Here is a 27803-nt window from a genome sequence, read left to right on the forward strand (position 1 = left end):
GAGCGAATCTAGTTCTCATAGTGAAGAAAGTACTGCAGTAAATTATTTTACCACATACATTTAACTTTCACTATATTTTGAGGACGAGTGTAAACACACATGCGTGCTATGCACTTTTATACTCCTTTTCAGCAAGGATGTGTTGTACAACTAGAACTGAACAAGGAAGCATCAGAGGAAAATGACATTTTATTCATTAAATACGTTAAGCAACATTCCTTGTACTGGTGTACTAAGTTTAGCTTCTGTCTGTTTGCCTCAGGGTAACATTCACTGGGTTAACTTTTTTTTGTTTTTTCTAGGATGAAATCTTTGATATGGTGAAGCCTAAGGACCCTTATAAAATCTCCCTTCAGGATTTAATCAACAGTAGTCAAGGAGACACAGTCACTAGCATTTTAATTGACCTTAATGGCTTCTGGACTTATGAGAACAGAGAGGTTCTTGTAGCAAGTGATAATGACAGCACAACAGATCTTGATGATACATGATTTAACAGGAATAGACTGTATCCATGGAGATATGCCCAACTGATACAGTGACCATTTGCAGCTGAACAACATATTCATTACCCAAATCAATGAAGCTTCCATGTAGCCCCAGATGAGCAAAACTAAAGCTTTGCACAAAGATTGTGAGATGGATCTCAACTACTGCCCCCCCCCCCCCCGCTGTTTTTAAAAACATGTCATTAAATGTCTAAAGACTTGCAGGTAAATGTACATTTATTGAAACCATTTCCAAACCTACAGTAGCAAGCCATATTCTAGTTTAGACAAGTTATTCATGTTGGGCATTATGGCCATGAACAGTATTCCAGTTTTGTGCTGTTTAGTGTCATTGCTAAAACAACATCTAGATTCTTATGTGCAAGAGAAAGGCAGTCTCAAACACTGTCATCTATATCTGGTAAAATAGCAGATATACGTTTGTGTAATTACCGATGTACACCTCAACTCTTGAAAAAAAATTATCACACAATACCTGTCAGATGGACCACAGAAATACTCTGCCAAATCAGCATTCACAAACCTTGACATGAGGCAAGCAGCTCTTAGTCTAAAACAGGCTTCCCCAACCTGGTGCTCTCCAGATGTCAGACTACTACCCCCAACATCCCTAGCCATGCTGACTAGGGATGATAGGGGTTGTAGTCCAACAAAACTGGTATCAGGCTTGGGAAGGCCAGTGTAAATGCTCATGATCAGCATATTCAACTATTCATTCTATTAGTGCTGTAAATCCATAAATACACAAGGCTTCAAAAGTCATGGGTGTCTCAATATGTGAAGACAAGTAAACCGAATAATAAGTTTCTAGAAGAAAAAACTTGTCAAAAGTAAAATACCTCTGTCTTAATGGCATGCAGTCCTCCACAGCTGCAGGCCTGTGTACACATACCTGGGAATACATTTTACTAAAATCAGTGGGGTTTATGTCCAAATAGATGCATATAGGACTGCAGCCTTAGTAAGGTGAATGTCTTGGCTTATTAGAATCCCGGCAACTACCGCCGGGTATCTCTAATGGTATCTGCACCTGTAGCATTCAAAACAAAGCTTTGCCAATCCTACAATAACAACTCTTACTGTAATTTAAAATTATATTAAATATAAAATTTTAATGCATTTGCAAGAAAAAGTACCCACTTTTATATAATTTGCACATACTGAAAGTAATATTAAAGGTAAGGCACAGTGACTAGAAGAACTTCGTGACAATAAGCTCTTCCCCATTCAATATGGCAAGAACATTTTTGGCTAGCAAAAATTACAGACCAGGAAAATCAAAAGGTTTAGTTATTAATGGTGATGCTTTAGGGACTTTTCATCCTGTACAGAGATTTTGGTAATACACTTTACGTAGTTTACAACTAACAGCATGATTCTCTAATCCAAAATGGATGCACACTTTAAGATTAAAAAATGGAGGTTCTGATTATCTTTAGTTAAAGCTGTTTTAACATTCTACAATTATGAAAAGCTTAGAGTGCCAGGTGAGACTTGAACTCTCCCTCCTGCCCACATGCCTGATAAGGACAATGAAGGCCGATGTGTATGTTCTTTATCTTTGTGTTTTTCTGGCCAGTACTGGGAGAGTTTTTCTTCCCTGTGGGGACTGCAGTTAAGTATGGATCTATACTGCATCATTTCTTCTCAAGTCCCAGCTATTTAATACAAATGTATATGCTTTTAAGAAAAGGACTCTAGACAGATGGAAGGGAGGCATCTTAAACTATTAAAGCTGTCGCGATAGCTAGGAAGTTCTTGCGGAGGCAGTTTTGTTGAGTACATCCCTTTGTGGCACAGGCACACAGCCCTTGGAATCCTGCCCCGTATCTACAAATATTTGTGCTACAGTTTTGTGAAAACGATTTGGGATTATCCTACAGAAAAGTTCATTATACAAGCTACAGTAGATGCTTAATGGCCCTCTGTCACATTGAATAATAGATTTCTAGCTAGAAAACCCATTCCTATTTTCACAGTAGGCAGTTCCCAAACGTATTTTTAAACTTTTCAAATCAAGTTCTACCTCCGTAACTGAGCCTATTTTTTAAACTCAGAGCAGTGGGAGAGAACTACAAGGATATGACTAGTTTAACTTATTTAATATCATCTGAACACATTCATTTTTTACTGCACTCAATATTTAGATCCGTCAAGAAGTTTATCAGCATATCACCCTCAATCCAGACTATCTGGACGTAGACAAATTAACTGTCAAGCCTTCTGAATCCTGGAATTCTTTCCCAGCACATTTGGTAAAACCAGAGATAAGTAAATTAACTGGATTCTCTGAGTATTAGATCTCTTCCACCTAAGCAGTGAGAATGTGTTTTAGGAACCTACTAACATGACTGTTTGTAGAGAGATAGTTTTGAGACAGGTTTTTAGTTTAACAGGCATTAACAAAGCCAGCCTAAAATTATAGGTAGGGACATACCCATGCAATAATGACAATAAATTAAACTAAGTCACAAAGATGCCTTGTGAGTTAGTTCCAGTTAGTCTAAGAAACTTCCACAAGAATTTTGATAAGTAATCTTATAAATACATAACAAACCATACAGAAGCACATGTATCAGTCCACAACTGTCAACAAGGCACCAGATGTTCAGGAAAGACATTTTACTTCTTCTGCATAGAAAGGTCAGTTTAGGACCCAGTTATTTGCATTTCATAATCTAACAGGTTAAGCAAAGTGTCTTTGCCTTTATTAGACAGATGTTGGCTGAAGAGACATTAATACTTAAAAAAAAATTACATTCCACTGAACATGCATAAAAGGACCTAAACACTTTTGACAATTTAAGAAATGGGGAATTGTTATGCAGTATCTTCACTCTAAGCAGACACTGGAGTAGTATCTTGTTTATTTTCCACAACAGGCAGACAATCTTCAGTTTCAAAGTTAAGATTCACAAATGTACTGCAGGCTGTAGCCTCTGGCTGGGCTGTCTGTACAACGGCCCCCTCTTGACTCTGGTTCTGTTGCTCCTGAAACCTTCTTTCTGCTTCCTCGGACATCTTATTCTCTTCTTCCTCCTCTTCTTCCTAAGAGGAAAAAAAAAACATGTATTGTAAAACCAGAGGATCTCCATATTTCATCCAACTACTGAACATGTTAATGTGCTCCAATATGTATTCCTACCAAGAATGTCAAATGTCCAAGTCACTGATCCAGTTTATTAGTATCACAATGTTTTTACAAGTATCCATCACACAGGAAAAATTGAACATAAAAAGAATTGAGGTAATTGACATACTTGTCAATGGGAACACATGCAGTATAGCAATACTGCTTTCAAACAAAGTTCATTTTCTACAGATTGGAATTAGGTATGAAAAACTCTAATCAAAGATGCTTCCCCATGTCTACTACAAACTGTGGAAAAATAGCAATCAAACTACCAAAGTAGCCTCCTAACAGATGCCAAGTGCCTGGGACTTTTCAATTTCAGGAACCTCTTATTCTTGCTGAAGTGCCCATCTACTGAAATAAATAGAAACATGTCTATTACAGGGCAACCACTTACACCTAACTTCCTATTATAAAACAGCTAACAAAAATATTGAAAAATTAGGGTTCGTTTGATAAAAAAAGAGGGGCTGTAGTGGCTTTATAGTTTCAAATGAAATCCTTTACAGCATCATTTATCCCTTCTACTAAATGGTATGGAAATATTTCCTAAAATACCTCGACAACATAGGATAAAGGCTATGTGAAAAGTACAAAAAATAGATGTTGGGAGCTGGTCTAAGCTTTCCATAAAAGCACTGTCCTAAAAAAATTAAAGGAGTATAAAAAACAACTGAACATAGATTGTACGTACTGGCATTATGGTAGGATTCCTAAAGAAATGGAGAATGTCATCTTTAATATGCTGTGCTTTTTAATAAAAAACATGTTTCTAATCCCTATGCTGTTAAACGGATAAAAAAAGGCACAAACCTCTTTCTTCATCCTGTAGTATTCATCTATGGCGTACTGGTATTTCGGTGTACTGATCCCCAAAACAGAGGCAATCTTTTCACCAAGGAAGTCACACACTGAATCAATCAATCAAACAAACATATGTTTATGAATGTTGTAGACCTAGCAAGCATTAACTCTTGAGTACAGTTTTCCTTAGCACTCGATACCTTCATATATGTGCGTGGCAGGAAGTGTTAGTACTGCACGGTTGTTTTTACTTTTTTAGATTTTAATTCCACTTTTGAAAGCTAAAATGTGTGCCACACACACTATGGAAATCAAATAACCTGGAAAAGCCAGATAATCCAGCCCTAGACTTTTCTACTTAAAACCATGCAGAGAGAGATCTGTCTAGGCTTCTCATAAAAATCTCCCCTAAAATAGATTTCACAACTACTTTAGAAAGTGTGTTTTACTGTTTAACTTTTCTTAGAATGTGCCTAAACCTTGTATACCAAAAGTATAGAAGTCACCAGAAATGGGAGTATGAAATCACACAGGCAATCACTGTGCTATCACTGCATGTTGGCTCATTTGGTTAGCCCCCGCTTTTTAATTCCTGTCTGTTGTGGGGAGGCAAGTGAGGAAGCCACAAACATTCTTTTCAGGGAGTGTATAGCTTGCTGGAGGAAAATTCTGAGAGTGCCTTGGACTGCAAGAAGATCAAACCAGTCCATACTCCAGGAAATAAAGCCAGACTGCTCACTTGAAGGAATGATATTAAAGGCAAAACTGAAGTACTTTGGCCACATAATGAGAAGACAGGACACCCTGGAGAAGATGCTGATGCTAGGGAAAGTGGAAGGCAAAAGGAAGAGGGGCAAGATGGATGGATGGATGATATTCTGGAGCTGATGGACTCGACCTTGGGGGAGCTGGGGGCGGTGAAGGTCGACAGGAAGCTCTGGCGTGGGCTGGTCCATGAAGTCATGAAGAGTCGGGAGCAACTGACTGAATAAACAACAAAGAGCTTGCAGGCATCAAATGCTGATGGAATGCGTGCGTGCGCGCACACACACACACACACACCCCTTTATACTAAAAGCTTTTCTCTATCAAACCTAAATTTAGTTTCCTAGAAATTGCATCATATCTTCATATAATATCCTGATGGTCAATGTGAACTATTGTTTTCCTACATGTTTTAAAAAAATAGTTTAAAACAGATCACCCTATTTTTCTTTCTAGGAATGTTTTCTACTTAGTTCCTTCAGACTTTTCTCCTGGGACTCCTTCAATTTAAAATGTTAGAATAAACTGACAAGGGGAAGAGTTGAGAACCAACTGCAGATAATGGCAATGTTAATTGAAAGGAATGGCTATCTAGTTTTGTATCCTAGTGCTGTATCTTTTAACCAATTTGAAAAGCAAAAGAGAAGACAGGTTTGTAGAAAGTGAAAGCTAGATTTCACTGTAATTGTTGTTCAGAGTAAGATGCAACCCACTCATACCAGAAGATGGTGAAGTGTAGGTACTGAAATATGCAGATTGTGAGCGACCTGACAATTTGCACTCAACATTCTTCTGTGAGGAAATAGCATTCAATGCCATCTATCAACTTTTGAGTCGACATTGGCGAAGTCTGGTAACTCTGAGGAAATAGGAGTTTTAGCACATCACTTCATTAGAATTCTTTCCCGTGGTCAGCTCAGGGTGTTGCATGCCATTAACTATCACTTTAATACACAGGAGGGCAACCCATGCCCACATGAAGCCCTCAGCTACAATCCATGTGGCCCAGGGAGCCCCACTTTTCACTGCAGCCCAGCCATCAGCTGGGTGGTGGGAAGACCATTGTTCAGTGTCCAGGCACTGCTATTAGCAACACCAGGACAGCAATCTTCAGCAGGATTTCTGGGGTGGTAGAGGCTTTAGCCTCCCCCACTTCCCACCCCCAGCTATCTTGATGCATCCAAGATCACTGTTTCTCTACTGCTAGGAATAGCTATCTCAACTGGGATCATGTAGTAGAGAGAGCCTTTCACCTCTCTCCCCGCCCTCCGGTGATCCATCCCGAGCTCAGTGGGTAAGAAAGGGAGGTTTAAACGTCTTCATCTCTGTATGCTGAGATGTGAGAGGGGGAAAGTATGGACCGCGTGTGTGTGTGCGGTCCAACCCAACACTGCATGTGGCCCTCATGACCAAAAAAGTTGCCCATCTCTGTTTTAATTACTTTATTTCATAGAATCATAGAATAGTAGGGTTGGAAGGGGTGTATAAGACCATCGAGTCCAATCCCCTGCTCAATGCAGGAATCTAAGTCAAAGCATCCCTGACAGATGGCTGTCCAGCCTCATCTTGAATGCCTCCAGTATGGGAGAGCCCACTACCTCCCCAGGTAACTGGTTCCATTGTCGTATTGCTCTAGCAGTCAGACGTCTTTCCTGATGTTGAGCCGGAATCTGGGTTCCTGTAACTTGAGCCCATTATTCCGTGTCCTGCACTCTGGGATGATCGAGAAGAGATCCTGGCCTTCTCTGTGACAACCTTTCAAGTACTTGAAGAGTGTTATCCTATCTCCCCTCAGTCTTCTCTTCTCAAGGCTAAACATGCCCAGTTCTTTCACTCTTTCCTCACAGGGCTTTGTTTCCAGTCCCCTGATCAGCTTCGTTGCCCTCCTCTGAACCCTCTCCAGTTTGTCTGCATTCTTCTTAAAGTGTGGTGCCCAGAACTGGACACAGTATTCAAGATGAGGCCTAACCTGTGCTTAGTAGACAGGAACTAGTACTTCCCAGGATTTGGAAGCTATACTTCTATTAATGCAGCCCAAAAGAGCATTTGCCTTTTTTGCAGCCACATCACATCGTTGGTTCATATTCACCTTGTGATCGACAACAATTCCAAGATCCTTCTCGCTTGTAGTATTGAGCCAATTTCACATTCCTGATGCTTCAAGCAACATAACTCTAGTATTAGCACTCTGTCTCTTAGTTTCCATTTCATTACAACAGAGTGTGTTTGTCATAAGGGTTATTACTAGCTTAGTCTATGTAAACAAGCAAAAACATCCATACCTGACAGTGTTGACGTGGCTACTCTTAGCATCTGAAACCACAAATAAGGCCCCCAAGTAAGCGTTGCCTACAATAAAGAAAGTGTTCAGTTACGTTTATGCTACAAATCTGACATTGTTTGCAGTGATTTCATTCATATCTTGGGTTTCTTCCACTGATGACATAGGATTTTCAGGTAGCCTCCCATCCAGGCACAGATCAGATCCAGCTCTCCTTAGCTTCAGCAAAGTTGTTGCATCTTGTGCCTTCAGAGCACACCCTGCATGCAGTACTTTGTTTTGCAGGACTTGTGCAAAAAACTACCTTCTATAAATGCTTTCTATGGCCTAGCTGTCAGCCAGACCATTAAGAATGAAATTCTAGAACCTTCTTCACCCAATACTTCATTATTATACTTTCATTCACATATACAGTAGCTATAGGCAAAATAACTCTTGTAAAGAGAGAAGCAGTAGCCTGTATAGCTGGAGTGTTGCTCTTATAGGAAAATGGGTTGTATCCAACTGTGTGTGTCCACCAGCAGACCTGTTCTCTAAAAACTTCCAATAATTCTGAAACTTTTAAAGAATGCAATGGAGTTCTTAAGCTGATTAAGGGCAGGCCCTCATCCCACAAGTCCCTCTACATTTTGAGTAGTCTTCTGGTCACAGCATCCACTCCAAATTCATCTGACAAGTCCATGCAAAGTACAAGTTTACCAACACCTATTCCTGAATCTCTTTTAATAGCCCTTTCTATATGGCTGAAGTTAATGGGGGGGGGGCAGTGGAGGGGAGAACTGCAAGGCATATAGCTTGTAGTAAGCTGTATTGTGTATATGTGTGCACACACACTATCTGCCAGAAGTGACTGGGATGGGGCAGACTAACCATTTTTAATAAAACATTGAGTATAGTTAGCCAGATCCTCAGATCCTGCAGAGTTAGGTATGTGCAACAGGGCCGGCAGAAGATGCCGCCACTGAATTTTTGGGGATCCCCTTTGCCATCAGCCCCTACACCACAACTCCCCAACCTTCCGTGTAGTGTTTGAGGGAGGGCTGCAATGGGGAGAAGAGGTCAAGGAAGTCTGTTTCTGTCAGCCCTGTTGCAACACGCTCCTAAATTTGGATCCAACTCTCTTTATTTATGAGGAAACCACATATTAATAGTGAATGCCACATCATTCTGGAACTGCAAAGTCGTGGTTATAATGAAAGCAACTTGAAGAGTTTGTGTTACTAAACTTCTTGCGGGGAAATCGCACTGAAACATCAATGCTTATCTAAATAACCTGAAAATACAGTACTACCAAGTATTTCTGTACATGTATTTTTTAGTCTATGTTTTATTATCAAATGCATTCCAGTTTTAAAGCAGTATCACGTATTTTGTTCAGAGATTTCAGCATTTACAAGCATGAACACTGCTTTGGGCTGCATATGAATAGATTGGTGCATCCTGCACCTTCATATTTAGCTGCCCTGTGGAAACCTGAGCCCATGGAGTCAAGAGACAGACCATGTCTGCAGTTGGCAGAAGGACATTTCCTGCTCATGTAAAGCACACACGATGGCTCTTTTTTCAGAGAAGCACTCCATGCCCATTAAGTAAGCACAAAGTTGTCAATCGCTTTAATGGCCACTACTTTTGCACTTGTTCAGCCAGAAAAAGGACTCAGAAGGATGTTGCAGGTGAGAGCAAGTCAGAAATTGCAGAAATTAATGTGACAAGATTAAAAGTTAAGCCCTTTACACAAGCTTTACCACCAGCAAACAAGCAGTGACAATACCAGGTAATGAACTGTGCTTCTCTAGTATACAGTAAGGCAATAACCTCTGTAAAAATGTTTTTAAAAACAGAGGAAGCCAGAAGTTTGGAGACAAGATCGTATTTTGAATCTACTGACATGCACAAACCCATCAAGATTCTTCAGTCCTGCAAGGAGACACATATTACATTCTAAGACTGGTAAAAGGCTGCAATGCAAATTTGCAGCATCAAAGTTGAGGAGTTTGCAGTTCATTGGCCTTTATTGTTTATACATGCTGTGACAAGAGCAACAGCAAAAATCCAAGGGAAAATAGTGAAGCAAAACCAGTGATATGAAAACATCCTACCTTCCTCCCCAACATCCATGTACTCCTAACATTTTACATTGTACCTCTGAGATGGATGTTAATTGTTTTGCAGCTTTTGGAGAGCCACATTTGACTAAAAAGCCAGGCATAATAAAGTAAATAAATAATATATACTATTTTTAAAGTTGTGTGAATGCCAGGGATAGGATCAGGGATTGTCTGTATGCGAAGTATGTGCCCTATCACTGAGCTATGGCCCCTTCCCAGTTTTGTAGATGTGATGGTAATGGCATTTAGGAACCACTGCCATCACAACTGCAAAATTTCCTCTCAATCCCTGACACCATGAACTTTTACAAAATGAAATCTTAGAAGTTTGAAGTATAGGATCCAAGAAAGCTGGAGAAAACTGGCCTGTCATACTGAAGGGTAGTATAAAATATAAATCACAATTATTAAAAAGAAAAAAATCCTAGTCTGTTTTACAATAATTTCAAAGCTACAATGATCATTTGTAGATTCTCCAGTTCAATCCCAATCTGGGGAAAATGTGATAATACAATTAATTCAAACACAAGTATCGATCAATTTCTTAATGCAGAGGTCAACATTTTAAATGCCCCATGTGTTTGTCCAAACACTTTCACGTGAGTCCTCCTCACCCCTCTCACCAGCTTTCTGGTAGGGCTCGTAATTAGGCACAAAGGAAATGGAGCCTCAGAAGCTCTAGTATGTGAGTGGAAGCTCCAACTACAGCATGCAGCAATTGCAACAATTCACCTCTGAAGAGAAGCCAACACCAGCTGAGCTCTAAAATTTAGGATGCTGAGTTTCCATTAAAAGTCCTGATATGAAAGTTTACCAAGGCAAATTTAACAGGCAAGTGCTAGTCTTTGCAATCAAATCTTTTAATATTGCAAGTAAAATAACAAACTGTCAACATGGTTCGACCATGAAAATAGACTATTTAATTGTATAGAAATCCTACAATATTTTTGTCAATACATCAAAGCTCACTTCAAGCTCCTATTTTTCTCCACCTCTTTTATACTGCTGGGATACACACACCATCACCACCACAAGTAACAGGAATCCTTTCTCAGATGTACCACAAGGTGACGTACATTTTCCCTCTCAAAGAATGTAAGAAAAGTAAGTTATGCTGTAGAGGATTGTTCTTTATTCATTTCATTTTAAATCTACATTATAAAATGTCACAAGGAAAACACTGGTATATTGCTAAAGAATACTAGTTGTCATGGAGATGTAATAAGACAAACAGCTCAGTTCAGATTTTATTTCATTATGCTTTCAACACAGTTGCACTCTGCACTCCAGCATATTTATCTTGTGCTGCCTTCCTTACCACACAATCTGAGTCTACAGTGTTTCTTTCTGTTTAGAGAAGAATTGCTATTCAAAAGGATGCCAAATCTTAATTTGCACTTTAGGACATGCAAAATTCATTACATTCAGTAAAGAATTCCTTTCTAGGGATTGATGAAACACAAGTATAGAAGTAAACCTGTATTATACTGAAGGAGATGTCGACCTAGTTTTATGTTTATTTCAGACCAATTTTGCACTTATATGTCGTGTAACTACTATAAATTAATCTCTCCATTTCAAGTATCTTTACATAAGCAACCAACAGGAGTCTCATTCAATTAGTTGCTTCCCCAGTACAGTTCTATATTCCTAATTCACATCTGAGAGAGCTAAGCAGTACCAAGAGAACTTATGGTGGTATAGTTCTTTCATGGTATAGTTCTTTCGTTTGAACAGACAAGACACAGTTGGATCCAGACTCGCCCCCTCCATGAAATGAAGGGCTCCCTCAGTAGGGAGGCAGTGGCTTATTTTTTAACTAATCCATGATACTCTGCCACATGAGTTGGCTAATAAGGTACTGACAGTAGTTTATTAAGATACTGTGTGTAATCTGAGTCATCCCACAACCCGTCCTGCTGCAATTCTCCCACCTGAGCAGTGCCACTGCTTCACCCATTGACAAAGGGGCAAAAATCCCAGGTGCACCAAAAGGGCCTCCCCTAGTCAGGAGGCAGCCAATGCACCATCAAAATCCTGAGCGATCTCTCACCAAGGAGCGAAACTCCTGAGTGCACCAAAAAGGGTGGAGCGGGTAGTGGCTATAAAATCTTGGGGGTTTGCAGGATCGGGAGCAAACCTCATACAGACCTGTAGCACTCGTTCACTACTGCTTTCTCACTAAAGCAGTAAAGCGGAATTGCGCTGTTCTCCCCATAGACATTACTGGCATAGAGGCTTTAACGTGTTCCCAATGGTGAAATTGTGCAAATGCGCAAATTTGCAAATGCACAAAAGTGCAAAGGAATTTTTTTTTAAAAAGGAACATAGGCGACTTTGGAATAGGGGAAAATTGGGGAAAAACATGCTCACTTTTTGCCCCATCCCAGCAAAATGTCAGGAAGTTTCCATTATACGGAGAACTCCTACAAAAAACAGCAATGGCAGCAATCTGAACCGCTCTTGCTGCTCAACTCTGTAGGCAAACAAAATGGTGCCCAAAGATAATACAATAACCCATGGTGGGTTAAATAACCCCTACTGCAGGCTGTGAGTTATCAGAATGGGTTATTTTGGCCAAATTAGCCACTGTGGATTAAACAATTCCCAACAGATGACATGTTAACCCACGATAGGTTAAATAAGCAATCATGGGGTATTTAACCCATTATGGGTTATCATGCTGTCTGAATCCAGTCACTTTGTGTTCAAAGCACTTTAAGTATCTTGGCTTGGATCCTGAGCTTCAGTTTGCACAAGGTGCACACCTGCCTGGTTTCCACTGATATCTCCCTCACCACACTATTCCGGAGAGATTCTTTTCACTCAGGAGCAGTTTTTTGGACGTGAAGGAAGGAGGAAGGGAAAAGATCAGTTGCATAAATGGAGTTCTGCTTGTGCTACCTCTGGATCCAATCCATTATCTCAGTATTCCTTAAAAACAGCCATATAAAGTAGGTGAGAATTATCCCCTTATTAAAGATGGGGGATGTGCTGTGGATCAAACAATTATGATTTTTCTAATGCTGTATCATGAGTTTATGGGACAGGGAAGATCTGAAGGTTCTGGCCATCCACTAGTGGAACAGAATCTCTGGTGGAGTGGATTTCCTGAACCCCAACAGACCCCCAAATCTGCTCTAGATGGTTGGGGGACCTCCTGGAGCAGATTTAAGGGGCACAGAGGAGCCTGCAGGGGCAAGGAGAGCAAGGGGAAACCCTGCTGCATGGGTGGAACTACACTTGTACAACAGGGGATTTACTTCCAAAAAATAAACCTCCCATTTTTATGACAATATAATTACTTCAATTTCTATATAAATGCACATCAAAATAGGACAAAAAACAAAGTAATTTTTATTTCCACAAATTGAGAAAATTGGTCCCACAGACAACATAACTCACCATATGAAACAAATAAACTTCAGAAACAAACCTACTGGATCAACAGAAGGCAAGAGGTCTTTTTTCTCCGGCTGCTCATCTTCCTCTTCATCTGTGCTGAATTCTTCCATGGTTTCACCACTTGCAAAATGAATGACCCTCCTTGGAATTTTCTTCTTTTTTCCTATGACTCCAAGTTCCACATTCTCAAAGCCTCTATCGTTATTTGTATGCAGCTGTAATAGAAGAGAACAACTGTCAAGTGCCAAAATACCCATAAGATGAAGAAAGAAGGAATGGCTCTCCAAGAAGTCCAATATCTATCAGACTACCAACACATATTCTTCCCTCAGTTTTACAATTGGCATATCACATCACCACTCCCTGGAGGCAGAGGCAGGATTCATTTAAATCATGCATTTTTATTTCTTAAAGCTTGTTTAATTCTCCTGAAAGAATATCTAACTGCACAGGCACTTCAACACTGCCACTTATTGTTAAATACTTATCCAAAATTAATTATTATTTATTGAGCACTTTTAGTTTTCAGAGTACTTTCATTTATTTCCAGTAATACTTCTGGGTGGTAAATCATCCTTATTTTGAATTTTCACCAAGTAAGGTTGAGAAACAACTTGCTTAAGGCCACCCAATAATTCCTGACTGTGCTGGGATTTGAACTAGGGGTTATAAGATCCAACAGTCTGCTGAAAGTGTATAGTGTAAACAATTATTTTAAACAATACTATACTTTTTCTTTTGCACATGCTAAGAAGAGTTATGACCCTTCATACCCTCAACTGACACAATTTGAACAGCTATAAGTCACAGCGCATTCTGTTTCCTTGCAAGTTCAGGGAGACGTCACTATCACCATCAAACCCGTAACACTGGCAAGGTTCTCTGGTTCACCATAAGAGGTACAGGATATTAAGTAAGCAGAAGCTGTCATTCTAGAAAGGCTGTTCTGTACTTATTATTATTGCCCCCATCCACTTAAAGGAAAAAGTATTCTACAAAAGGCAAATGAGTCACTGATTGGTAAGATGACAGAAAATAGTAATATAGGCCAGTAATATAAAACTGAAACGCTTGCTACCAAGGAAAATAGTGGTAGTCATTTAGACTGGTCAGGGCAGCCACAAACTTTTCACCAGGAATTACACGACATTAGTGGTAGTTGCACAACCAGTGGACCACACATATTCAGTTCCAAGTATGCCTAGGTATGCCAAGGCTCAAAGTTATACCAATATAGCATGGGCAAGCCTACCAGCCTACTCAAGCAACCAGCACTTGTTGTTCCTGCTAATGGCTATAGGAAGGAAGCCAGGACACTGAGAGCAGAGCAAGGCAGCATCCAGAACTAGAACGGCCAGTATAAACCAGCACCCATCTTTCTCCATAGGAAAAGGTAGGGGAATAATTTCCTCAGCAGGGGCAGGCCGCTGCTTGTACCGTCACTGCTACCTTGTCTGAACAGAACTGGGCTGCCCAGTTTAACCCTGGCTTTCTATAGTTCAGAGAAGCTGAACTTAGTTCAGCTAAATTACAAAGATCTGTCATAGATTAAATTTACAGTTAATAATCACAAACTGTAATTCTTCCGAGTGGTCAAATATGCATTCACACATATGGGCTCTGCACCTGCATGGAGCCTCAATACAGGAAACTTCTACAGCTGAGGAATTTTGGCAGGAACCCTTCCCCCACTATCCCAGTGCACATATCCCCAGCGGGTTCCTGCCTATTCCCTTAGTTCCTTGAGACCGATGTTATGCCCTTGGAACCGAGAGAAAAACGAATAGTTTTGGTACTCAACATTGAACTCGAGTATGACACTGAAATGGGGACAGTGGTTGGGTTGTGTGAATGCACATATGACCACTTGAAGAACTGCAGTTACAGGCTGTAACCTATCTTTCTTCTTTGTGGTCTCTATGCTTCACACATATGGACGAGTAGCAAGCTAACTTACATGGAGGTGGGTAGGTGTCCAGCTACAAAACAGATGAGAGGACAGCACGGCCAAAGGCACAGTCAGCTCTAGCCCGGACATCCAGTCTATACTGCATCACAAAGGCAGACTGTGTCGACCAGATTGCAGTGTGGCACTGTTCAGGGATGGATGTTGAATGCAACCGATATTGCTACTGCATGAGTAGAATGAGCTTAGATTGGTGCAGACAGTTTGAGTCCAGCCAGCTCATACAATGTTCAACTGTCTTTACAACCCAGGATATAAAGCACTGAGTTGAGAGAGGCTGATCTCTGTGCTTCCCACCATAGCAGACAAACAGTTGGGGAGAGAGTCTAAACTGCTCAGTCCTGGACTTGTAGAAGGCCAGTGCCCGATGGCCATCCAATGTGCAAAGAGTCGATTCCAACAGCGAAGATGGGGATGTAAAGAAAGCAGGCAATATAATATTGTGATTCAAATGGAAATCTGACACATCTTTGGGTAGAAAGGCAGCATCAGGTCTAAGCACTACTATCTTTTGTGGAAAGTTAAATAAGGCTGGTCTACCCTGAGTGCACAGAGCTCACTAGCCCATCGTGCAGACGTAATTGCAACCAAGAACGCCACTTTCCATGAAGGAAGGCATATGTCTGTTGTCACCAGTGGCTCAAAGGACTTAGATGAAAGTTCTTTAAGAACAACTGAGAGATCCCAGCTCAGTTGTTGTTCAGTCGTTAAGTCGTGTCCAACTTTTCGTGACCCCATGGACCATAGCACGCCAGGCCTTCCTGTCCTCCGCTCTCTCCCGGAGCGTGCTCAAGTTCATATTCATTGCATCGGTGATGCTATCTAGCTATCTCATCCTCTGCCGTCCCCTTCTCCTTTTGCCTTCAATCTTTCCCAGCATCAGGGTCTTTTCCAGGGAGTTTTCTCTTTGCAATAGGTGGCCAAAATATTTCAGCTTCAGCTTCAGTATCTGTCCTTCCAATGAGCAGTCAGGGTTGATTTCCTTTAGGATTGACTGATATGACCTCCTTGCAGTCCAGGGGACTCGTAAGAGTCTTCTCCAGCACCACAGTTCGAAAGCATCAATTCTTCGGTGCTCAGCCTTCCTTATAGTCCAGCTCTCACAGCCATACATTACTACTGGGGAAACCACAGCTTTGATTAGACGGACCTTTGTCGGCAAGTCTCTGCTTCTTACTATGCTGTCTAGGTTTGCCATAGCTTTCCTCCCAAGGAGCAAGCGTCTTTTAATTTCATGGCTACAGTCACCGTCTGCAGTGATCTTGGAGCCCAAGAAAATAAAATCTGTCACTGCTTCCATTTCTTCCCCTTCTAGATGCCAGGAAGTGATGGGGCCAGATGCCATGATCTTAGTATTTTTAAGGTTGAGTTTCAAACCAGCTTTTGCACTCTCCTCTTTCACCCTCAACAAGAGGCTCTTTAGATCCTCTTTGCTTTCTGCCATTAGGGTGGTATCGTCTGCGAGTCTGAGGTTGTTGATAATTCTCCTGGCAATCTTAATTCCGACCTGTGATTCATCCAACCTGGCGTTTCTCATGATGTACTCTGCATATAAGTTAAATAAGCAGGGCGACAATATGCAGCCTTGTCGTACTCCTTTCCCAATTTTGTTCCATGGGGTTTTCTTGGCAAGAATACTGGAGTGGGTTGCCATTTCCTTCTCCAGTGGACCACATTTTGTCAGAACTCTCTGCCATGACCTGTCCGTCTTGGATGGCCCTGCACGGCATAGCTTATGGCTTCAGTGAGTTACACAAGCCCCTTCGGCACAACAAGGCAATGATCCATGAAGGGGCCCCAGCTCGGTACTGTAGGGCAGACTGGTGGTGCCAAATTCCTGATCCCTTTGAGGAACCTCTTTGCCATTGGATGCAAGAAAACAGAAAAAAAAAAAAAACCTCAACAGGAGGCTTGTACAAAGAAACAGCAGACAAATAAACTTGTAACAATGACAACTTCAGCCCTTTGTCAATCAGTGACAGAAGAAACTGCAGTATCTGCAGCAAAGAGCATTGGCAAGTGTGAAACTCCTGGGTACGAGTAAAGGTGGTGAAAGTTGTCCATTTCCTCACGTATGAGCATTGTGTTGATGGCTTACAAGCAACATCGAGGATTCTCTGTACCAATGTCGGGACAACTTCGACTCCTGCCACCTGATCCTCCATGCTGTCAGCCAGAGAGTTGTCAAATCTGGGTGACAGATCCAGCCCTTCTCCCTGGTGAAAAGGGATGTGTGCAATGGAAGGCAACAGTACCAATGATGCACCATTCATAATAGTGGAGCAAACCATGGCTGGTGAGGCCAACAAGGTGTTATTAGAATGCTTTTGGTGCCCTTACTTCCAATCTTCGCCAGGATCCTGGAGATAAAGGGAAATGGTGGGAAGGCACAGAATGGACCTTTCTGTCCATTCAAGAAGGAAAGCGTCCCCCAATGAATCTTGACCTCAGCCTGCTCTGCTGCAAAACCTGTCGCATACACACTGTCTGGAGTGACAAACAGGTCTACTTGCAGTTTGCCCCAATCTTGAAACAGTGTCCTCAGAACTGACCTATCTAACTCCCATTCATAGGAGGTTGATGCAGTCTGACTGAGCTGGTCTGCTAAAACATTATCCACGCCTGCTATGTGCATCGCAACCAGTCCGAGTCGGTGAGGTAGGCACCAATGGAAAACCTCCAGTGTTAGAGCTAAGGGCAGGAGCGATCTCATGCCCCCATCCTTGTTATGCAACGACAGTTGTGTTGTCTGGTGCGACCTGGAATAGTCTGCCCACTAGATCCAGCTTGAATGCCTGAAGGGCTTTCTGTACCACTCTGAGCTCTAACAGATTGATGTGGTGCTTTGCTTCCATGACTGACCACTATCCATGGACTGGAGGACCCAAGCAGTGAGCTCTCCATCCTGAGAGCAAGGCATCCATAGTCACTACTTAGGATGGCAAGGGCTGCAGGAAGGGCATCCCCTCTGACAGCTTGGCTGGAAGTGTCTGCCACTGTGGGGAGTCCTTTAAGTTGCTTGGGAGACAGAGCTTGGTCCGGCGAGCATCTTGCTTGGTACTGAAGTTGCATATGAACCAGTTTTGAAGAGGTCTCATATGGAACCAGGCATACTGGACCACCAATGTTGCCGTAGCCATTAGGCCTAGCAGGTGCTTCACTTTTAATGCCAAGATGGTCATGACAGCTTAGCTCCACCACCACTGAAGTCAGTCTCTCCAGTCGGTCCTGAGGGAGTAATGCTCTGCCTAATCGCAAGTCTAGGTGTGCCCCAATAAACTGCAGAGTCTGAGTTGGCTGTAGATAGGACTTTTTGATGTTGATACAAAGTCCCAAATTTTGTAGACGATCACAAGTCACCTCTATCAACCACAGAAGACAGCTTCATGTTGACGCCACCAGCAACCAGTCATCGATGTTTGGGTTGACCTCAATCCCCTGTAGTCTGCGATGAGAGCAGACCACTGCCATGCATTTGGTGAATACTCTTGGCACACAAGAGAGGCCAAAAGGAAGTACCCAGAACTGATAAGTGTCAGGACCAATGGTAAAATGGAGATAATGCTGGTGTCGTTCCCCTACAGCGATGTGGAAGTAGGTGTCTTTGAGGTTGACAGAGGTGAACCAATTCTCCTTGAGCGAGAAGAGGCAGCACTGAAGCCAGAGAGACCATGCGGAACTTCCTGAGCGAGATGTACAGATCGAGTTCTTGAAGGTCCAGGCTCAGCTGCAGTCCTTTTTTAGCACCATGAAATACCTGGAATGGAAGCCGTCCTGAAAATGCATCCTCGGTACAAACGCACTCCACAAGAAGTGTTTCCACCTCCTGGTGGAGAACAAGAGTTGGAGCTGTGACTTTCATGGTACTGAAAGGAGGAGGGTATCGAACTAGATGCTGTAGCCCTTCTGTACAACGGAGGGCACCCAGGAGTCCATTGTGATCTAGAACCAGATTGGAAAGAACAAGGTCAGGTGAGTACCAAAAATGGGGAGACAACTGAGCTGAGCAAGACAGCTGAGCAAGAAGGACGTTCGAATAAATAATGCCATGTCCGGTTTGCGACAACAGTTGCGCAGCTTCGATTGCTGGAATGATTTTCCAGAGCCCAATTGTTGTGATTGGTGTTGTTGAGATGAGCCTGGCTGCTGTTGCTGGTACCTGGTATAGGAGCTTTGGTACCAACATTTCTGTTTAGGAGGTTGTTGAGGCAAGAAATCCATACATTGCACTGTGGTTCTAGTGTTCTGCACCGAATCCAACACATCATCAGTTTTGGCATTAAACAAGCCCAGTTCATCAAAGGGCTAGTCCTCAATATGAGCCCTAGTTTCCTGCAGGAGTCCAGTGGACCTGAGCCAGGCATGACAATGCAGAGTGATGGATCTGACCAGTGCTTTCGTGTTGCAATCAACCCGGTGACGCAATGTATTAATTTATTGCTGCCACATACTCTGCTTCTGTGGAAGACATGGCCACAACTGCCTGCTTCTTACTGGCCCAACTGACAGTCCTGCCATTGTATATGAACAGGTTTCCTGATGTGGACTTGTGATCTGACTCATCGCTCACCCAGACTGCATCCACAAACCCGATCAGCCCTGCATATGTGCTGCTGGGCAGTTTGAGCTTTGTATGTGTGATACCTTTCAAGTACCACATCACACACTTCACTCGGTTTCAGTTGTGTTGAGATGGCTTAGCCACTTTCCTGCTCAGGATGCCCACTGCTTCAGCTATGTCTGGTCTGGTAACTGTCATGATGAATAGCAGCTTACCAATGGCCCTTCGATACTGCTGATTATCCAGCAGTGGAACATCGTCATCATGCCCCTCCAGGTGATCTGTGGTCATAGGAGTCTTGACCCCCTTCACCTCTGACTTTCAAAGCTCCAGCAGCATCTCCTCGATATTTTGTCTCTGACTAAGGAGGAAGCTCCCATTGTCCCCCTTCTCGACCTGTATACTCAAATAGTGCACTACTGGACCCAGGTCCTTGATTTCAAAGTTCTGCTTCAGTACGGGCCTAATTTTCGTGCCATCACTTTCCCCCTCATAGCACAGGACCAAATCGTCCACATACACCAGTATGTATGCCCACCTGCCCCCTTTCCACCTGGTATAGAGGCAAGGCTCTGCTTTCCCCTTGGTAAAGCTCATATTTACTAGGACTCTATTAATGTTCTCGTTCCAGGCCCTAGCAGCCTGCTTAAATCCGTAAATGCTTTTGTGCAGTTTGCACACTTTCCTTGCCCCTTCTGAATCTACAAGCCCTGGCAGTTGCATCACATATAGATCTTCCTCTATTTCACCATACAGGAATGCTGTTTTGACGTGTAGATGCCTAACTTGCATCTCCCTGCTGGCTGCTCCACTCAGCATTGCTCTACTGGTGGTGTGCTTTACCACTGGGGAAAACATTTCAACATAGTCCTCCCCATACTTTTGAGAGTAGCCCTTCGCTACTAACCTGGCTTTGTAGCGTTCTAGTTCACCATCTGCATTGCGCTTCACTTTAAATGTCCACTTGCAGCCGATTGCCTTGAGATTGTGGGGTAATTCAGTCAGAGTCCAGGTTCCATTTTGGTGTAATGAGTCCATCTCTCCCTGTGCTGCCTTCTTCCATCTGTCTGCCTCATCCTTGGGCAAGGAGGAACTGTCCTCCCAACTCACTGGCTCTTAGATTTGCTGTGCACTGCCTGCAAAATAATAGTCCCAGTACCTGGCTGGCAACATGCCTTTGGTGGCCCTCTCCGACTTCCTGGATTCCTGCTGCTCTGCTGCATTCAGCTTGGGCTCCCCGGTGTCACTAGACTCACTGTCGGGATTAAGTGTGTCGGCTGCCCTCTCATCTTCCTCACGCACTGTGGGCTCTCCTTCTCCACTCTCAGGTGTGCTCAGGTTCACCTCTATAAGGTCCATAGTCCCGGGCCTCACAATCTCATCGAACTGCACACTTCAGCCAAATATGATGCTACGGTCTTGGGGAATAAGAATTCTGTAGCCTTTATGGTGAGGGCTGTATCCTGCCAGGACCCCTTCGATGGCTCTGTCAGCCAGCTTGGTCTTTTTATGTTCTGGGAGGTGAACATAGGCCTTATACCCAAATACTCTCAGATGGCCCACCTTTGGCTTGGCTCCATGCCACAGTTCAAAAGGTGTTTTTCTAGGGGCCCTGGTTGGCAGCCTGTTCTGCATGTAGGCCGCCGTAGACACTGCCTCTCCCCATCTAGATGGTAGATTTGCATCTGACAGCATGCGTCTTACCATGTCTAGGAGTGATCTGTTGCACCTCTCAGCCACACCATTCTGTTCTGGCGAGTAGCTAACCATCTTTTGGTGCGCGATGCCTTGGGCCCAGAGGCACGCTTCGATCTCTCTTCCAATGTACTCTCCTCCACTGTCGGTATGAACAACGCCCAATGTCTTGCGGAATTTGTTCTTGGTTGCTGTAACAAACTCCTTCAGCTTGCTCAGTACTTGATCCTTACGCTTGATGATGTACACTGTTGTGAACCTGGAACAATCATCAATGAAGGTGAGGAAATACTTACCCTCTGAATGGGTTAATGCCTCCATCAGTCCATAGAGGTTCTTTAGCTCTGCTCTCACTTGCTTTGGGCAGCGGTGCTTGTGTGGACTTGGTCTTGATGCAACACACACAGTTCATCCTAGACCTGATTGCTGGGATCTCTAAATCTGAAGTACGTTCCGTGGTCACCAACTCCTTCCAAGCATGGAGAAACTCCTCCATGCTTCTGTGCCCCATGCGTCTGTGCCAGGGGTGGATGCAACTGTTGTGGGGAGTGTGGTCTGCCCTCTTGGCTTCTTCTCTGCTGCCAGCAATCTCATACATAGAGTTTCTTACCCTGGCATTGCCCCACAACCTTCCTTCTCTGGAGGTTTGGCATTCATCCCCTTCGAAAAGTAGGACAAATCCATCTGCTGTAAGCTTTCTTACTGACAGCAAGTTCCCTTCCAGGCCTGGCACAAACAAGACGTCTGTTATCTTTATTTTCCCACCATGTGGCGGTGCTATACAGTCTATGGTGCTTTCTCCTACTCCAGAAACATTTATCTGTTTCCCATTAGCCAGGTAGATGTAACCCTGCTTTTGGTTATCCAGTTCCTCAAAGAACTCCCTCTGACTAGTCATGTGGCTGCTAGCTCCTGAGCCCAGCACCTAAACTAGGGGTGCAGGAAAGTCACTTACCTGGTCTCGCAGCTTGCTTCGCGGTGGGGGGGAGGCGCTTCACTGCTCCCCCCGAAGTTCAGGCCGGGGGGGGCTTCCCTCCTCGCCCGGCCGAAATTCAGGCCGGGGGGGAGGCTTCCCGCCTCACCCGGCCGAAATTCAGGCCGGGGAGGAGGCGCCTCGCCCGGCCGCGAAATAAAAAGTTAAAAAAAAAAAAAACTGCCCCCATGATAGGCTACGTGACGATTTACGTAGCCTATCACAGCTAGATCTGCAAAGTCAGCCGTGATAGGCTACGTTAATCTTCACGTAGCCTATCACGGGTGACATAAAAAAAAAAAAAGCGCGTACGCAAATGGCGGCCCCCATAGGGAGCTGCCATTCAAGTTCCTTATTTGGTCCCTGTAGTCTACGTAAATCTTTACGTAGACTAGAGGGACCAAATAAGGCACGCGAATGGCGGCTCCCTATGGGGGCCGCCATTTGCGTACGCGGTTTTTTTTTTTTAAAGTCACCCGTGATAGGCTACGTGACGATTAACATAGCCTATCACGGCTGACTTTGCAAATCTAGCCGTGATAGGCTACGTTAATCGTTACGTAGCCTATCACAGGGGCGTGGGTTTTTTTACTTTGCTCGTAATGGCAGCGGCGACAGCCGGTCGAAAGACTGGCTGCCGCCCCCGCTCCTGACGAAGACCTGCCGAACCGCCGCCGGGAGGGACATTCGTGAAAGGTAAGTCCCATCCCGGGGGGGGTGGGGGGGCGGGGGGGGTGGAGAAGTTCTCCCCGAACAACCTTCGGAGGACCGAATGCGTTGGCGCTCGGCCCCCCGAAGTTTCGGGGAGAAATTCTCCCCCATCCCTAACCCAAACTAGGTTGTGCCTCTGAGCTCTGGTTACTCTGAGGTAAACAGACCAGCAGGAATGGGCCCCTTGCGGCTTGTAGTTTACTCTGCCTTGCCCTTTGTTGCTCTTTGGCTCCCTCTTGTGGCTGTTTTCGGGACAGTCTCTGTTTAAATGTATCCTGGCTCCACACCTGTAGCATTCTTTTGTCCTTGCCTTAAGGGCTTGTTCTGATTCCCTCGTGACCTTAGCTTCTGGTCTAGCCTTTGTCTTCTCGCCTGAGGTGTTGGCCATGTTTTCCATCCTGCAATTCCACTCACTAATCAGCCTGGCCTTTACATGGTCCAATTTTAGTTCTGCTTTGGGACGCGCTTCCGAGGCTGGTATGAGGGGTTCATAGGAGTCATCTAGGCTGCACAAAATGATGGCCACAACATCCTCCTCTGGGGTCTCTAAGCCAATTGCCCGCAGCTCCTCAACAACTTGCAAGACTGCATTTATACGGTCAGGCAAGCTGGCTCCTCCCTCAAACCTCATTTAACAGCTTCCTCTTCAAGAAGAGCTTTGCAGTTATGCTGGTAGGCTGGTGCACCATCTACAGAGCCTCCCACATTTGCTTAGCTGTTTTCTCATTTCTGATGTGGAGCAAACTGGTCATTTTGGACTGATAGAGCAATTGTTGCCCTTGCTTTTCTGTCCCTTTTGTCCCAGTCCTGGGGGTTTTCTGCAGGGCGAGCCAATTCCAGAACCTCCCACAAGTTCTCTTTCACTAGCAGTTTCCATCTCGAACTTCCATATCTCGTAGTTCCTGGTGCCTAGTGTTTCCATAGCTGCTTGTACATTTCCTTCAGCCATCATTCCACCCTCCAAGATTTTTCTCCCTTGACTATCAGATGGGCAGTACTCACAGGTTGCCGGGTGATTCCTTGCAAAAGCCTTTTTCTTCTTTATTGGCTGCTGGGCCACATAACCTGAAGTCCGAATCAGCCCCCCATCAGTAGCCACAGATGTAGACAAAACACACTCAAGTGACGGGTTAAGAACAGACTTTACTTGAGATATAACAAGCTTACATCTCGATGTAAGTTGGCTGAGGTCAGCCCCATGGTCAGCATCCCTTGCAGAATGAAGTAGGAAGAAGAACAGGAGAGTAGGGGGAGGAGACAAGGAAGAAGGCAATACAATCTCCCAAACATCCCTCCCACCTGACTCAGGTACATATTAACCCTTCAAGTTCAGGTTAAGTGACTCATGGCCCGAGTCCCTCCAACACAGACAACAAAATAACCCACGTTTCAACAACCACCCATGGTCCAACGACACCCCACACTCAACCCATACTCAATCCTTGAGTGTGGGTTATCGTGTTGTGTGAACCCGGTCAATGTCATGCATTATACAACATGGTAATATGACTTTCAATAAATATTAGAAAAATTAAATCAGCGTCTTTGCTCCTAATGCAAAAGAATGTAAACAGAACTGCATTGTAACAGTTCAAATCCCCCCACCGTATTTGTACCTAACATTTAATCTCTCTCCCTTTACAGTTGCAACCCAAATATTACCAAATATTAGTCTGTGTTTTTGTAGCCAAAGTATAAGAACTTCAAAAACTGTGTGAACAATGTAAGTGTGTGTTATTTTAGAAGTCCTTTTAAAAGAGCATCCCTTACATGTAGGGCAACTGTATGTCAATACCTTTGCCAAGTTTTCACAATTAGCTGAAAGGCAAAACCTGTCTTCATTTAATATTGAACAGACTGATTTGTAATGGATATCTGCTTACAGGAGGAACGAGAAGAAATCAAAACAGTAGATTGATGTGTGAAGTATAGATGCAATATCAAAGTAGAAGGTAAGTTGATATGCATGACAATTTACATGAATAAATAGTATTTATGAATTTATTCAGGGACCTCAGTGGCTTAGTGGTTAAGACACAGAACTGCAGACTGGAAAGTCGGCAGGTCAGCAGTTCGAGACCCGAGTGCTGCGTGACGGAGTGAGCTCCCGTCTTCAGTCCCAGCTTCTGCCAACCTAGCAGTTCGAAAGCAAGAAATTGCAAGTAGATAAATAGGTACCGCCTCGGCGGGAAAGGTAACAGCGTTCCGTGCACCGGCCACATGACCACGGAAGCGTCTTCGGACAGCGCTGGCTCTTCGGCTTAGAAACGGGGATGAGCACCGCACCCTAGAGTCGGACACGACTGGTTGGGGACACCTTTACCTTTTTATGAATTTATTCATATTGATGTGAAAAACTAGGGCTACTAGTGAATATATTACAAAGTGATGACATATAAAACTATCGTTATAAATACCGAATTTCTGGGTCTTGAGACCTTGTAAGATAGGATTCCCCCCTGAATTTGTGAAAACTTAAACTTGAGCTGTGTAGCCAGCCTCCAGCAGGTAGAGGAGACACATTCACTACCAATTTATTTTTTAGGTCATGTTTTCTCCAAAAATACAGTTCTAGTTTTTTTGTTCGGAAAATAAGTACAACCTTGTTCCTAGTTTCTGCAACATAAAATAAAGATATTCTGGTGGTTTAAAAAAAGTTTCATTACTGAAATGTTTAGAAAGGACAGTGCTGTGTTTCTAAAAAAAACCTCGCATGCTCCAACTGCTGAGAATCATCTGCCTGCAATCAGCTCCCTCTGAGGAGATAGGCTACTCCTCCAGACAACAGGTAAACCAATATAGAATTACCTGCTGTGTTGCAATAAAAGCGTAAGAAAGACAACCTGTCTTATTCAAACAACCACACAGCCAAAATAATAATTTCCCCTCCCCCATGGCACTATCACCACACCTAAAAAAATATACTGGAGAGCTGGAAAAAGTGCAGAAAATGGCAACTAAAATGATCAAGGAGCTGGAGAATCTCCCCTACAAAGGAAAGTTACAAGAGCTAGGATTGTTTAGCCTGGAAAAAGGCGAGTAAGGGGAGGCATGATGGAGGTATACAAAATTATGCATGGTGTGGAGAATGTGGATACAGAGACACACACACACACCCCCCGCACGCTCTCACATAATACTAGAACCCGGGTCATCCCATGAAGCTGATTGGTGGGAGATTCAGGACAGATAAAAGGAAGTAGACACAGTGCATAGTCAAACTATGGAATTTGCTACCACAAGATGTAGTGATGGCCACCAGTTTGGATGGCTTTAAAAGGGGGTTAGACAAATTCCTGGAGGAGAAGGCTATCAGCGGCTACTAGTCCTGATGGCAATATGCTATCTTCAGGATCAGAGGCAGTATACCTATGTATACCAGTTGCTGGGGAACGTGGGTGGGAGGGTGCTGTTGTGCTTGTGTCCTGCTTGCGGGTTTCCCATGGGCAGCTGGTTGGCCACTGTGTGAACAAAATGCTGGACTAGATGGACTCTTGGTCTGATCCAGTATGGCTCTTCTTATGTTATCTACCATCAACTGCCCTGTGGGAGGGGTTGCAGGAGAAAGGGAGACAGGCTGAAGAAAGAGAGAGGGAGGGAGGTGAGGATAACACCAGGTGCCTGCTGCTGTTGGAGTTGGCTTCTCCCCTTCCACCCCCATAGGGCCATCTACTACTAGCTGCCCTGTGGGAAGGATCTAAATGATTTTTTTATATGTTAATATTGTTTCTTGTGTTTTTTCTTAATATAGTTTGATGTTACCTGTAAGCAACATTGGAAAGATTGTATAAATAACTGTAATAAACATAAATAATTGCAATAAATAAATATGTTCCACAGTAGGCAGCTTCCAAGGTTCACCTAACCTGAAACTTGGACCTAGCCAGTTTAGGCCTAGCCAGCCTAACTCATTGGGAATCGCGGGGCTACAAGAAACGTTCTTGCAGACGCATGACTGGTACTAGTAGGTGGAGGAGGAAGAGGCAATAGAAGCAGCATACAAACAAGTTGGGTAAAGCAGACCTTTCACGACCTAGATTTGAAGCATAAACGCCCAGGAAAGTGTATGTTCAGGAGATATTAGAATGTGTCTTAAGAAGCAATTACGCTGACTTAAGCACCTTGCCCAGGAACGTTTAATTTATACAGATATTGCCCGACAGCCCCCAAGGAGTGAAAGCCCATCACCCGGTGGAACTGCACCAACATGTACCCATCTTGGCGTCCTCCAGATATGTTGAGTACAATTCCCCAAATCCCCCAGACAGGTATGCTGACTGGGGGGTTATGGGAGTTGTAGTCAACACACCTGGAGGGCACCAGGCTGGGGAAGGCTAACATACACACCACTTATATGAGAACCGCTTAGAGAGTTTACTGTATTTAGTGGTCTATAAATATCACAAATAAATAAAGGTTACAACCCCCACCTACGCTTGCTTCCTGCTCAGTGGCACGTATTTCTGAGGCAAGGCTGCTGGGCTGTTTGGCCAGCACCGGAGTGGGAAGGGCTCAGCGCGCGGAGCAAACGCCTCGCCCCACGCCCGTCCCGGCGCAAGGGCGCCTGACTCTCCTCCGTCATCCTCGACAGGAGGGAGGCCGAGGCACGGCGGCGCGGAGGAGGCTGCCAGGTGCGCTTCCTCACCGGGAAGCTGCATGGGGCTGTCCGCTGCTCGGATCCCGTCTGAGGGGAAAGGGGCGGCGGCGGCGCTCACCTGCTCTTGGTCCATGGCGCAGGCGGTGACGGCGACAGCGGCTGGAGCGCAATAGAGGGTGATGGGGGAGAGCCCCTGCTCCATACTCGCCCTGCCCAGCCTGAGGGGAAACTAGCAGCGGCGACCGCACCAGGCCCGTCCAGACCCTCCTCCCGGGCGGAGGCCCTGGGAAGTAAG

At 44.0% G+C, this 27803-nt stretch overlaps 2 protein-coding genes across 4 annotated transcripts in view; one reads left to right on the forward strand and one right to left on the reverse strand.

The window, feature by feature from the left end:
- Positions 1–2384, forward strand: part of PPP2R3C (protein phosphatase 2 regulatory subunit B''gamma) — a 41625-nt gene extending 39241 nt beyond the window's left edge. Inside the window, exon 13 of the mRNA XM_084843679.1 lies at positions 303–2384. Within this exon, the coding sequence (XP_084699805.1) occupies positions 303–491 (189 nt within the window). The 3' untranslated portion in view covers positions 492–2384. The remainder of the gene's footprint in view (positions 1–302) is intronic.
- Positions 315–27779, reverse strand: FAM177A1 (family with sequence similarity 177 member A1). 3 transcript variants are annotated; one of them, XM_084843704.1, is made up of 5 exons: positions 27627–27779; positions 13041–13220; positions 7494–7560; positions 4456–4553; positions 315–3557 (listed from the first exon to the last, which is right to left on the reverse strand). In XM_084843704.1, exons 1-5 carry the CDS (start codon positions 27708–27710, stop codon positions 3348–3350), a joined length of 639 nt encoding a protein of 212 aa, XP_084699830.1. In that variant the 5' UTR covers positions 27711–27779; the 3' UTR covers positions 315–3347. The 3 variants fall into 3 exon arrangements, with proteins under 3 accessions (XP_084699830.1, XP_084699819.1, XP_084699840.1); XM_084843693.1 differs by lacking the exon at positions 27627–27779 and adding an exon at positions 21237–21626 and having other exon boundaries at positions 1604–3557; XM_084843714.1 differs by lacking the exon at positions 27627–27779 and adding an exon at positions 14963–16601 and having other exon boundaries at positions 1604–3557.
- Between the last annotated feature and the right edge of the window lie 24 nt (positions 27780–27803).

Source organism: Heloderma suspectum, chromosome 1 (genome assembly GCF_057233095.1).
Source record: "Heloderma suspectum isolate Gila_16-S chromosome 1, 16-S_ref, whole genome shotgun sequence".
Classification (NCBI taxonomy): Eukaryota; Metazoa; Chordata; class Lepidosauria; order Squamata; family Helodermatidae; genus Heloderma; species Heloderma suspectum.